Raw genomic sequence first — 13,475 nt, forward strand, 5'->3', positions numbered from 1 at the left:
TTTCTCTATCAGGAACAAAAATACTTCTTATACACAACATTATTCGACGATTGCAGTAACAATACATTATTAAATTTATAACATTGCAATATTGCTATAATATTTCGTTGCAATCTTCCTAAAAGCAGACATTTTAACATGTTGCTGCAATCCCACAGCAATGGTGCAGCAACATTTCGCAGTAAATTTGCAATATTGCGGTAAAAGATTGTTGCAATGTGTATATAATATGTTTCTGTGCTGTGTATGGGATTATTCTAAAATTACTTTCTCTACAATTATTTCAAACGCATTATGCTTATTTGTTTTATCAGTAAAGATCTTAATATACATGTAGGGCAATAATACATCCTATAGCAATGCATATCGTGTGTGTAAAAATCCGTGACGTCATCAGCGATCTCTACGGTCAGTACAGGAGTATAGTTCTTTCTCGTGTCTTTGTTTCGGAAACTTGGCGAGCTACTGACAGAAACTGATCGTAGTTCACATCATCAGTGAATGTGCGTGATCTGTAACAATATCGATATCATCAGTCGAAGAGGTAGATCGCAAAAAAGATTGGGCAAGCAGGTAAAAACTTATATGATGTCGATCTTCTTCGGAAACGTGCATATCCTCTCTATTTCGATATTAAAATAATAAATTCCCAATTTATACGACGCTGCTGTACTCTCGACCAATTACGTATAAGTATAGTGAATATACCTACATAGGCGTAGAATGCATGCTATCTCATCGTAAAATATTGTTTTTTTTCATAAAATATTGAAGAAAATTTTGTTTAAAAAACCAAAGTTTTTTTTAATGGAGAAAAAAAAATTTTTTTTCAACGTTTGATTTTATAAAAATTAAAAAAAAAATAAAAATAAAGAAAGACATAAAGAAAAAAAAAGTTTTTCTTTATATCTCTAGTCTGTTATCTGCGCGGTCGTTATTACTTCCTCTTCGGTATAAATATTTTACATGTTATGAAGCATATACACACACATATATTTACGTTGCCGTATCTGTCTCCCGTTTTTTAAATTGCTAAAATCAATTATTATATAATTTGGCAATTTGAAAAATGGGAGAGAGATGCAACAACATAAATATATTTATTGCACTGGATATTAAGGATCTATCGGAGGCACTATGGAGACTCTTATCGGCCGACTGCAAACTACGGATTCGTTTTTTTTGTATTACAGCTAAAATTTAGAGAAAATTGCAATAAAATTATGATATTTTTAATCAGCAACAATATCCGCAGGTTCCTAAAGAGCGATTTTTTGGAAAAAAGATCGAAATAAAATTTCCAAAAACGTGCTGCTGACTGCGAGTTACCGCGGATCAGCTGTAACTATTCCTTGAATTCAAATTCAATTTATTGTAAATTTTTAAGAGTCAAATTGCAAAATCCGGCTCTTTAGGAACCTTTCAATTTTTATAAAGAATATATTTAAAAAATTCATAAAGAAATATAACGTTTTCGAGGCTAATACGAAAAATACGAATATTACTATATTTGTACCTAAAATACAGCTAACGAATCGATGTTGGTAGCACCGCTTGCTAAGGAGAGACAATGAAAGACAATAAGGTCGTCTTTGTCTCTCTTGAAATGGAATGATGTTTGTACGTATATACAGACATACACTAATACATTGAATAAGACTTTATTTCTCAATGTTGGTGACAGTGACGCTGGAATTTTCTTGTCGGTCCTGTATATCGTTAAAGAAATATAATTATACTGGATATTTTAAAGAAGTACATTACACAATCTTCTTTATAATAAAAATCTGATACTTTAAATTATTTTATTAAAAATTACACAAAAAAATCTTTTAGTTTTAATATTATTTCTAAGTAAACTTACAATTAATAAATATTATTAGGAAGAGCAAAGAGTCTGCGAACATATATATAACATATTTTTCTAATTTTTGCGTGTTTGAATGACAAGTTAAGTAAAGTACGTTTTATGTAAAAATACAAACCTAATAGCTATTTTTTTGTGGGGGCTCTGATATATCTATATCAACCAGAAATATTGCTATTGTTAACGGTCATACCACGTTGTAAAGCACCAGTTCTCGTCCGATCACTGAAGTTAAGCAACATTGGGCATGGTCAGTACTTGGATGGGTGACCGCTTGGGAACACCATGTGCTGTTGACACTCCTCTTTTTGCAAATTTAAATATTGATATATTTTTTTTGTTTCGAATACATACTTAAATTATTGTGGAAATTAAAATCTATTTTATTAATAGTTGTCTTGAAATTCTTAAATTATAAATAAATATATAGAATGTTTCATAAAATCTTTCGATTAAAATAATATAGTACTATTATTAGGAAGAGCAAAGAGTCTATGGACATATATGTAACATATTTTTCTAATTTTTGCGTGTTTGAATGACAAGTTAAGTAAAGTACGTTTTATGTAAAAATACAAATCTAATAGCTATTTTTTTGTGGGGGCTCTGATATATCTATATCAACCAAAAATATTACTATCGTTAACGGTCATATCACGTTGTAAAGCACCAGTTCTCGTCCGATCACTGAAGTTAAGCAACATTGGGCATGGTCAGTACTTGGATGGGTGACCGCTTGGGAACACCATGTGCTGTTGACACTCCTTTTTTTTGCAAATTTAAATATTGATATATTTTTTTTGTTTCGAATACATACTTAAATTATTGTGGAAATTAAAATCTATTTTATTAATAGTTGTCTTGAAATTCTTAAATGATAAATAAATATATAGAATGGTTCATAAAATCTTTCGATTAAAGTAATATAGTACTATTATTAGGAAGAGCAAAGAGTCTATGGACATATATGTAACATATTTTTCTAATTTTTGCGTGTTTGAATGACAAGTTAAGTAAAGTACGTTTCATGTAAAAATACAAACCTAATAGCTATTTTTTTGTGGGGGCTCTGATATATCTATATCAACCAGAAATATTACTATCGTTAACGGTCATACCACGTTGTAAAGCACCAGTTCTCGTCCGATCACTGAAGTTAAGCAACATTGGGCGTGGTCAGTACTTGGATGGGTGACCGCTTGGGAACACCATGTGCTGTTGACACTCCTTTTTTTTGCAAATTTAAATATTGATATATTTTTTTTGTTTCGAATACATACTTAAATTATTGTGGAAATTAAAATCTATTTTATTAATAGTTGTCTTGAAATTCTTAAATGATAAATAAATATATAGAATGGTTCATAAAATCTTTCGATTAAAGTAATATAGTACTATTATTAGGAAGAGCAAAGAGTCTATGGACATATATGTAACATATTTTTCTAATTTTTGCGTGTTTGAATGACAAGTTAAGTAAAGTACGTTTTATGTAAAAATACAAACCTAATAGCTATTTTTTTGTGGGGGCTCTGATATATCTATATCAACCAGAAATATTGCTATTGTTAACGGTCATACCACGTTGTAAAGCACCAGTTCTCGTCCGATCACTGCAGTTAAGCAACATTGGGCATGGTCAGTACTTGGATGGGTGACCGCTTGGGAACACCATGTGCTGTTGACACTCCTCTTTTTGCAAATTTAAATATTGATATATTTTTTTTGTTTCGAATACATACTTAAATTATTGTGGAAATTAAAATCTATTTTATTAATAGTTGTCTTGAAATTCTTAAATTATAAATAAATATATAGAATGTTTCATAAAATCTTTCGATTAAAATAATATAGTACTATTATTAGGAAGAGCAAAGAGTCTATGGACATATATGTAACATATTTTTCTAATTTTTGCGTGTTTGAATGACAAGTTAAGTAAAGTACGTTTTATGTAAAAATACAAATCTAATAGCTATTTTTTTGTGGGGGCTCTGATATATCTATATCAACCAAAAATATTACTATCGTTAACGGTCATACCACGTTGTAAAGCACCAGTTCTCGTCCGATCACTGAAGTTAAGCAACATTGGGCATGGTCAGTACTTGGATGGGTGACCGCTTGGGAACACCATGTGCTGTTGACACTCCTCTTTTTGCAAATTTAAATATTGATATATTTTTTTTGTTTCGAATACATACTTAAATTATTGTGGAAATTAAAATCTATTTTATTAATAGTTGTCTTGAAATTCTTAAATTATAAATAAATATATAGAATGGTTCATAAAATCTTTCGATTAAAGTAATATAGTACTTTTAAAAAATTATAAGTTATTAAAGTCGCTAGTATTTAATTATAAACAACGGGTTAATTAAAAACGACCTGACTAGCCAAAATTATTCAATTTATTTACACGACGTTTCGACCATATGGTTGTGGTCCTTTTCAAGTGTAAACGTAAATTAAGAAAGAGAAGAAAGAATCCAATGGGACATGTTTAAAGGTAGAACTTAATGATGGAATAATTAAATATGTCACTTAGTTAAAAACAATGGTTATTAATTTTGAGATGAACACAAACAAGGAGACACGTCATGTCAGCATGAGTTTTTAAACGAAACTGTTTCTTACTTATTAAATACTTAAATTATTGTGGAAATTAATGGATCCAGTAGAATGTTTCTGCAACATTGCTGGATCATTTCGATGAAATATTGCAATTGTAATATCCATACAATATTACATTTAAACTTGCAATGTTGCAACGTTCCTCCAATGTAACTGGAAATTTCGGTGCTGTATGGGTAGTAATTGTATATAATGTAAATATAGAAATTAAGATTCAACTACTGAAATTTTTTTAATGTGAAAAATTAAAATGTAGAGATAAAAGAAACAATGAAAAGTAAATGTTTAGTATGATGAAAATTGTTTGAGAAGAATCTATTACATAATAATAATAGTTTGAAAATATAATGTTTTATATGGAAATTGAAATTATTATTTTTTATAAAAATTAGAAATTTAAAACAGGAAGCTTACAATTAAATTATACATATAATCTACCATATATTGCACCGTATTTTAATATAGTGTTCTATAATAGGTATATTTGATAATTAATACAACTTTTTACAATTCTCTCCTTCTCTCTCTTCTTAGAAATTATTAATTAAACGTTATAAATTGTTAAATCATTCGAACTTTCGATGCGAAACAGTAACGTTTATTTTTTACGAAATATTTATCACAACATATAATAACAGTTTAAAAAAATAATATTTTATGTGAAAAATTGATCTCTCTCTTTCCTTTTTTCGAAATTTTTCTTTATTAAAATTTAATTAAATACGAATTTATTACACAGAATTTATTATTATGCAAATTTGTTAATTATTGGAAATTTTTGTTACAGATAAAAATTTTTGATACAGACATTGTTTTTACAGGTATTAAATTATTCGAATTTTTTACAAGAAACATTTGCGTTTGTTTTTTGTGGAAAATTACTTATTATATATTATATTGATAATATTATTACTAATTATATATTATATTAATAATATTATCAACATATATTCACCTGGGATTAGTCTACGAGAGAATATTTGCGTTACACCTCACTTACATAAAACATTTACATGATAATCATACTAAAATAATACAATCAATAATAAATGAAATACTAATGAAATATTTGTCACTTTAGATATATAAAACATTGTATTATATTATATTTCTAAATTACATATATTGTTATCTAATAGATATGTCACAAAAATAACTTACTATTTCTTATCGAAAATTTAAACAATGTTATTAATAATGTATTATTAATAATATTTACAAAAGATGTATTATCTTTGCAGGAAACGTCAACGTTATCGTAATTGCAAATTTACATATAAATTTATGTGTTTCAGAAACCATTTAGACAGAAATGTTCGCTTCAATGAACCGAAAATAATGCAAATGCAAAGTGTTTATCAACGCAATCCAACAACCTCACCATATGACGTAATCGGCTCAAGTACAGTGATATAAATATAGAAGTCTGGGCTTTTTGTTTTACTTTTTAAATTAACGCCATTCATCATAAACATTTGTTGATTAAATCAGCAGATTAAGTATTTCCGCGATTTACGAATTTTTGCTGCTTTTGGGCATCGATATCACTTCGTTCAAAATGCTTTTATTACTTTACATAAACATTTTGTTTTTTATGTACAATGTTGTAAATGTAACATCGACTCCTTTATGCAAAGATGAAAACAATCAGGTCGTTGATTGGTAAGTGAATTCAAGATTTTTATGTGATATTTATATCTTTTATAGATATTTTAGATAGCAATTTTTATAAGATAAAATCAGTTTTTGCGAGCTATAAAAATGTGCAAAAAATTAGTAAATTTTAAAAGATTTTAGAGGATTACAAATAAGTATATTTTATATTATAATAAATAATACATATATATATTAAAAATTTAATCATATATAACATAAATATTTATACACATTAATTATTTATTTCGCTATTTTTTTCTTATAATTTAATAATTGAATTAAATCAATTTGTTCTCTCATATTCATCTTTATAAATTTGAATTCATTTAAAGATCGAGAGAAATAAACAATATAGTATTTTTTTGGTAATAATATTAATACGTACTATTTCTTATTAATAAGCTTATAATGAATTTTAAATAAGAAAATAATCATTTTAATATGCTTTTATATTCATCTTATTAAATGGATAATAATTTTACGGTTCCTTATCTATTTTACAACTTTCATAATTATTGTATTTGCGACTGATTACTATTAACAATCTAGTAAATAATTATTGCAATTTTAGGTATGTACTTTACAAGCTACCAAAGATTTATGAAAGCAGCAATCCTGTGATTAGAAATGGATTAGCGTATCTATATATAACTAATAAAACTGTTAATAAAGGTTGGCAATTATCAACGAAAAAAATCAGCGACAAGAATTCCATACCGGGAAACACATTGGCTCCTTTATACAATGATGTAAGAGAAAATAAATCAAATCATATATACGTATATTTGTATTTAACAGATTCTTTATTAGATATGTTTATTAAATATAAACTATTTGCATTAGAATGCAATTTTTAAAAATATTTGTATAAAAAAATTTATTTCTTTTCTATAAATTTTAACTACAAATGTACATATCAATTAACTGTAATTTTAATTTAATAAATATATTTATAAATTTTTATATATTTTAAAAAGGTTTCTTTTTTTCAAAAATTATAAAATAACTACTGTGCAAAGTTTTCTTTAATTTTGAAAGAAAAGAGATTTTTTTAATTTATATTATTTTTCATACTAGGTACATATTTTGTTTACATGATTACAAACTTTCAGTCAGTGGCATCGAAAACTTTCTGGACCTTGTATAATGATGAACCGCCTAATAGACTTTTTAATGGAAAATATGGCCATACGAAGGGCGTCGTAATGGCAAACATGCAACAAGGTTTCTGGCTAGTACACAGTGTTCCGAAGTATCCACCTTCACCCAACAGCGGCAATGACACAAGACGAGTATATGCAGATAATTATTTTAAATATCAGAATACTGACTATTTTTGATATTCAATATTTCTTACGAACAATATAATAATTTTTAATACTTACATTATTTATTAATATATATAATTTATATTTATACTATTTATTAATTATAAAAACGGGTTATAAGTGAACCAGACAACAATTGTTTATTTTAATGCTCGTTTAAGGAATTTTTTAAAATCTGTAAAAATTATTAATTTTTTAGGAAATTAATATTTGTTTTTCTAATACATTTGTAATAACTATTAATTTTTAGTTATTATGGAAACGTTTTACATTAGTTACTCGAGTGATACGATTTTTTCATTTAATCCTATTTGATATTATACGAGTAATATATAGAGAGAGACAAAATCATAAAGTACATATCTTCAAATAAGAGAAATATTTCTTAAATTAAATTTCTTAGGGACGAAACGTGCACGAGGATCCGACTCTGGGAAATCTGTCCGAGTACGGTTATCCATCATCCGGAGAGCATTACGGACAGAGTTTCCTGTGCATCTCTATAGACAACGATCAATTCGACTTGATCGGTCAACAACTGATGTACAATCAGATAATAGTATATAGGAGAAACATCCTTGCCACATTTGCAGCGTCATTTCCGAATCTCACGGACGCGGCCAACCAAAAGCGTATTGAACAAGCACCTTTCAACAGCAAAGTGGAATTAAGATCATCTGGTGGCAATACATTTTTGTCATTTGCCAAGAGCGACAAATGGGATAAAGGTAGACGCTGAGATTTATTTTTCTACTTTACTTTTATGTAATTTAATAAGCAATGTTTTTCTGAAGTGAAAAGTATGTATATCTGTCAAATTTTAAAAACGTACTTTTAATTTATCTTTAATTTGTGACTGTTTTGATTAATTATTTTGATTGGCAAACAGAATCAAGATATTCTCATATGTGTATAAAATTAATATTTTCCTATCATCCTGTAGAACCCAATAATGTATGTCTAATATATTGTACTTTTATTGATAAGTTAATTTATAGGTTTGTACGATGACTTTGTCGCACCCACCTTGCTATCTGATTTATTCGCGGAAACGTGGTTGCATGGACGAAGTAGATTACCATCGGATTGCGCGCAAACAAAGTAATGGTTTTATTTTTTTCATCATTTAAAAAATTTCAATTATATTTGTGTAATTTAATTAAATATTGATTTAATTAAATTTTTTGCAGAGTATACAATGTCAAGTCTATTTCTATGCAAGCCTTTGATATCGATTTTAAGAACACCCGCGATCACTCAAAGTGGGCGGTGACAGTTGCAGGTAAAGCTAATCAAACTTGGACTTGCATCGGTGATATCAACCGAGCGGTAAGTGCATATTTTTTACACATAAATAAAAAGCCTCTTATATTTAGAAATCTTGCACTATTTATGTCACTAAATAGAACAAGATTAGTAAAATTAATTTATATGTTTAAGAAAAGAAGCAATCTATTAAAATATTATTAGAATTAAGTAACTGTATTATCAGACTTAATTAATGTATTATTAGAATTAATGAATTAAATTGGTTACTTATTTTTTTCTCAAGTAATAAAGATTTTACAATTTAATTTAGGATTTTCAAATTATATATTTCTCTCCTATATATATATATATATATATATATATATATATATATATATATATATCTTTTCAAGTCTAATCTAATTTGCTAGAAAAATATATGCATTTTTCGTATTTTATTATATTTCAGCACACTCAGTACAGGCGAGGCGGTGGAACTGTCTGTTTCAATCACCCGAAAATCTGGAAAAATTACCGGAATATCGTGAATGATGTAGAACCATGTCCTAAGCGCTATGAGTCAGTTTTAGTTTAACCAACTTTTTTATAAAATTTTGTTTATAAAATAGCGTTGAGAGATTTAATTATATAGTAATAATAATTATTGTCATCGATGCTAATTGCAAAATTTGGTACATAACTAATGAATTGAAGAAGTATGCATAATACACGTCAAAAGAAAATAATGTACATAATAGTTTACACATCCTGTTATGTATAGTTAAATATATACACAAGATAATATGTTTCTTGAAAAAGAAAGAAAAAAGAGAAAGAGAAAGAAAATTCATTATATATTTTTGACGGTAAAATTTAATAAAAATGTATTACTCCCTGAAACCTTGTTAACAAATTTTTGAATTTTAAGTTACGTTATCGACGGTATGAAAGCTGTTGATATTTAATTACTATATCACACACAAGAGGTCTCGTCATTGCTAAATATAAAAATATGTTAGTAGAATAATTGAATTTGATATAAAGTAAAAAATTATAGATATACGAAAAGAGAAAAGTTCACACAATAAAATAATTTGCAAATAATATATCATACATTTAAAAAAAAATAATATTCTTTTTATTTTTTTTTCTTTCATATGTTGTATTATACAGGGTGTCCGAAAAATCGCCTACTCCACTTCGGGAGGTGATTCGGGACCCAAAAACAAGCAAAAAAGTTCATACAAACATAGGTCCGGAAATGAGTCGTTTCCGAGTTATAGCCAAAAAATTAAATAAAAATAACAAATAAAAATTAAAAAATAAAAATTTTTAATTTAAGAAATAATTAAGAAAGATGGATGCCAAGCGGATTCTAAATTACGATTTTTGAACATAAAAGTGGCTATAACTCGGAAACGGCTCATTTCCGGACCTATGTTTGTATGAACTTTTTTGCTTGTTTTTGGGTCTCGAATCATCTCCCAAAGTGAAGTAGGCGATTTTTCGGACACCCTGTATATTTCTACATATAAAACTATTTGTAAATTTAAATTAAATTATAACAAGTACATGTGACAAGCTGATTAAAGTAAAATAATTTGTCGTACATATGTATATCAATATTAAACAAGTATAGCCATGGTCAAAAGTATTAAGCACCCTTAAATTTTCCGTATTTCTTATTTTGTTAATAGTGTATAAATATTAAAAAAATTAAAAAATTTTTAAAAACTATCGATAGCTCTTTAAAGCTGAAATTTCAAAAAAAGCATTTTGTAGGTAAAATGTAGTTTATGAAACTTGACTTAAATTTGTCGAGAAAAATTTTTTTACCGAACTGCAGAGTGTTAAAAATACAATCAAATTTTAAGAAACAAAATAATGTTCTTTTTTTTACACAAAACAAGAAAAATACGAAAATTTTTTAATGTACTGATAACGCATTAAAGTTGCTATCGGTAATTTAAAAATTTTTGTACTTTCCTTGTTCTATATTTTAAAAAACAACATTTTGTTTTGTCTTTTAAAATTAGGTATTTTTGACATTTGGCAGCTCGATACAAAAATTTCTCTCGAAAAAATTAAGTCAAGTTCCATAAACTACATTTTGCCTACAAAATGCTTTTTTTTTAATTTTCCTACAATTTTTTTCGCCGAGATACATAATTTTGAAACTATAAATCTGTGTTTTTCAGACATGTTGTCGATACTTCACGAAAAATTATCGCAGACGAAAAATTAAAAAATTAACAAAATAAGAAATAGGGAAAATATAAGAGTGCTTAATACTTTGACCATGACTGTATATTAATCTGTATTACATGTATTATATGTATATATATAATAATTCTTATATGTATAAGAAATAAATACTTTTAAATTCTTAGTTTTTAAAAATTCTTAGGTTTCAAAATTTTTTGATTTTCTTTTCACCCTAAAAAAAGAAATAGAACATTTGTATGCTTTCTATATTCATAGCTATGTCGTATACGTTTTTACTATGCACTAACTCGAAGCTTGCAGTAAGAGGTCCTGTCGGCTCCTCACTACGTTAAAAAAATGAAGACAAATAATAGAAGAGAGAATCATGGTAGTTCTTAAATTTTATGAAAGGCGGAGATGAGAGAACGGAAGGAGAAGCGGATGCTTGTCTCCTTTTTTTCGCGGCGATGCTTATTGTCTAGTCGAGAAAATTGCAGAGTAGCTTCAACGTACTGTTAATGAGAGAGGGGGAAAAAAGGGATGAGAGTCGCGTGGCGGGAAAGGGAATGAAATACGAGTTGCTTTCTAATGAAAACTGTGAGAAATCGACCGAACTTGGGCCGAACGCCGCTATTTATCGTCTGACCACTTCTGGGATTTCATCCTTGCGATCAGCAGAAATTTTTCCGTCCAAAGTTATCGCGCGGATTTGATTCCGCAGCAAGATGGATTCTTACTTGCTGGCGTTTTACGACTTCTTTTTCGACTTTAGCCGAACGTCTTACTCTTTTCTTTTGATCCTCTTGCGCGGTAAGATGATATAAACGAAGTTATAAGACGTATTAGATCGGTGTAGAAAATTTGTCGTTTTGACAGGGAATTTTATTTCAAGTCTTTTATTAAGGGGATTTTAAACCATCCTCTATTATCGATATTTTTATTATACCAAAATGTTTTTATTGGTTGTATAAAATGATAAATTCTTGTCCATGATAAAAGTATAAATCTTTTCGGAACCTATGCGATCTTATGTTAATAAAGAAAAAAGTTAAGAAATTACAGTTTTTTTATTGGCTTCTGAAGCCAGGTCGTAAACGTGTCGCCGCTAATGTGGTGGCTATCTTGATTATAAATAAATTAATATAAAAAGTATATTTATTTTTTACAACAGTAATAACGAATCTTTTTAAGACTGCTAAAATTAAAATTTATAACTTATACCTCGTTTAAAGTGTTAAAAAATTTCATCCTTTATTCCACTACTCGAGATTATTAATATTTTATGCAAAATAAAAGAGCACAGAAAGAGTCGAGTCTTTCTCTTTATGTTATTTATTAAAAAGTAATATCTTTGTAAAAAATTATAAATTACTAAAAGTAATATCTTTGTAAAAAAATAATTGCAGGTAAAGTGTCCAAAATTTTATTGCAGACACACTGTCCGAATTTTCAAACATAACTTTTAGAAAAATGACTCTGATAATTAAAACAGGTTGTCTGAAATTACTTTCAGACATTTAAGATTTGAAAATATGTCTGAGGGAATTTTTTAACTACAAAAAAATTACTTAATAATAATTCTGTCTAAACGGTCTAAATTAATACAATTGCGTTAAACGTTTTAATTCTTAAAAACACTTTCTCACGCTAGCTATTTAACAAATATGACATTATAATAAAGCAGCCGAGATGAGAGCAGATCTGAATGTGCGGTTAAATAGGGTTTTGCGCTCTCGGCGAAAGGGTCCCGAAATTTCGTGTAGTAAAACGACGACGAAACTGCGTCGTTCCAACGATATTTTAGCATTAAAGGCCTGGCCCGCATGCTAAAATCCCTGGCTGTTCACCGGCCAAAATATACGCGCCGGTATTATATGCATGGACCCATCGTTTCGCATGGATGTGTATGTTTAAGTATTTGTGCAATGCTACGTGTGCACGTCGCATACACACGTGTTTTGCCATTAATTCGCATTATTTTCTGATAGTTAGAACTCTTTCCAGTTTAGAATTAATTTTTTTCCACGAATAAAAATATCAAAATACCTGCAATTATTTTTCAAAATTATATTTCAATTGAAAATTAAGAAACATGGACAGATAAACTAACAATAAGAAAGGAGGGTGGGTAAAATATGCTGATTTTTGCCCAGAAAGTGTAACGTAAATTATATATACTTTCTTATATATTATAGTTTTTGAGATGCTGAATACGAAAATACTCGTTTTATTAGTCTAAGCCCGTGGAAAAGTGATCAAAATTCGACTCAAATAGTTGAATAAAGTCATTTTTAATATAAATTCGATAGTGTCCATTTTGTTGCAATTATTTAATTATTTGTATATATATATATATATATACTAGCTTTTCGCCCCGCGCTTTGCGCGGGCCTTAAAGCCTTTACCCAATATTGATCTCGTTATTATTAGTTTTTACACAATTTATAATTCTTCAATTTTCAAAACCTCTCTATATAATATTTTTCGTAAAAAATTATAGATTCTACTTAATATGATATCCTTGATTGCTTATTTTT

At 27.9% G+C, this 13,475-nt stretch overlaps 1 protein-coding gene and 5 non-coding genes across 6 annotated transcripts; all 6 read left to right on the forward strand.

Annotated features, from left to right (window-relative positions):
* The first annotated feature begins 431 nt into the window (after positions 1-431).
* Dnaseii (deoxyribonuclease II) lies at positions 432-9,491 on the forward strand. The gene is made up of 8 exons (XM_072902501.1): positions 432-573; positions 5,797-6,163; positions 6,729-6,906; positions 7,270-7,449; positions 7,889-8,213; positions 8,484-8,586; positions 8,676-8,814; positions 9,203-9,491. Exons 2-8 carry the CDS (start codon positions 6,060-6,062, stop codon positions 9,326-9,328), a joined length of 1,155 nt encoding a protein of 384 aa, XP_072758602.1. The 5' UTR covers positions 432-573; positions 5,797-6,059; the 3' UTR covers positions 9,329-9,491.
* Positions 2,047-2,166, forward strand: LOC140671495 (5S ribosomal RNA). The gene has a single exon (XR_012047749.1). It is a non-coding gene; the product is annotated as a 5S ribosomal RNA (ribosomal RNA).
* On the forward strand, positions 2,509-2,628 carry LOC140671515 (5S ribosomal RNA). Its single transcript, XR_012047757.1, has one exon. It is a non-coding gene; the product is annotated as a 5S ribosomal RNA (ribosomal RNA).
* LOC140671513 (5S ribosomal RNA) lies at positions 2,972-3,091 on the forward strand. The gene has a single exon (XR_012047755.1). It is a non-coding gene; the product is annotated as a 5S ribosomal RNA (ribosomal RNA).
* LOC140671514 (5S ribosomal RNA) lies at positions 3,435-3,554 on the forward strand. The gene has a single exon (XR_012047756.1). It is a non-coding gene; the product is annotated as a 5S ribosomal RNA (ribosomal RNA).
* Positions 3,897-4,016, forward strand: LOC140671506 (5S ribosomal RNA). Its single transcript, XR_012047751.1, has one exon. It is a non-coding gene; the product is annotated as a 5S ribosomal RNA (ribosomal RNA).
* Positions 9,492-13,475: the final 3,984 nt, after the last annotated feature.

The sequence above is a fragment of the Anoplolepis gracilipes genome, chromosome 11 (assembly GCF_047496725.1).
Source record: "Anoplolepis gracilipes chromosome 11, ASM4749672v1, whole genome shotgun sequence".
NCBI classification, from domain to species: Eukaryota; Metazoa; Arthropoda; class Insecta; order Hymenoptera; family Formicidae; genus Anoplolepis; species Anoplolepis gracilipes.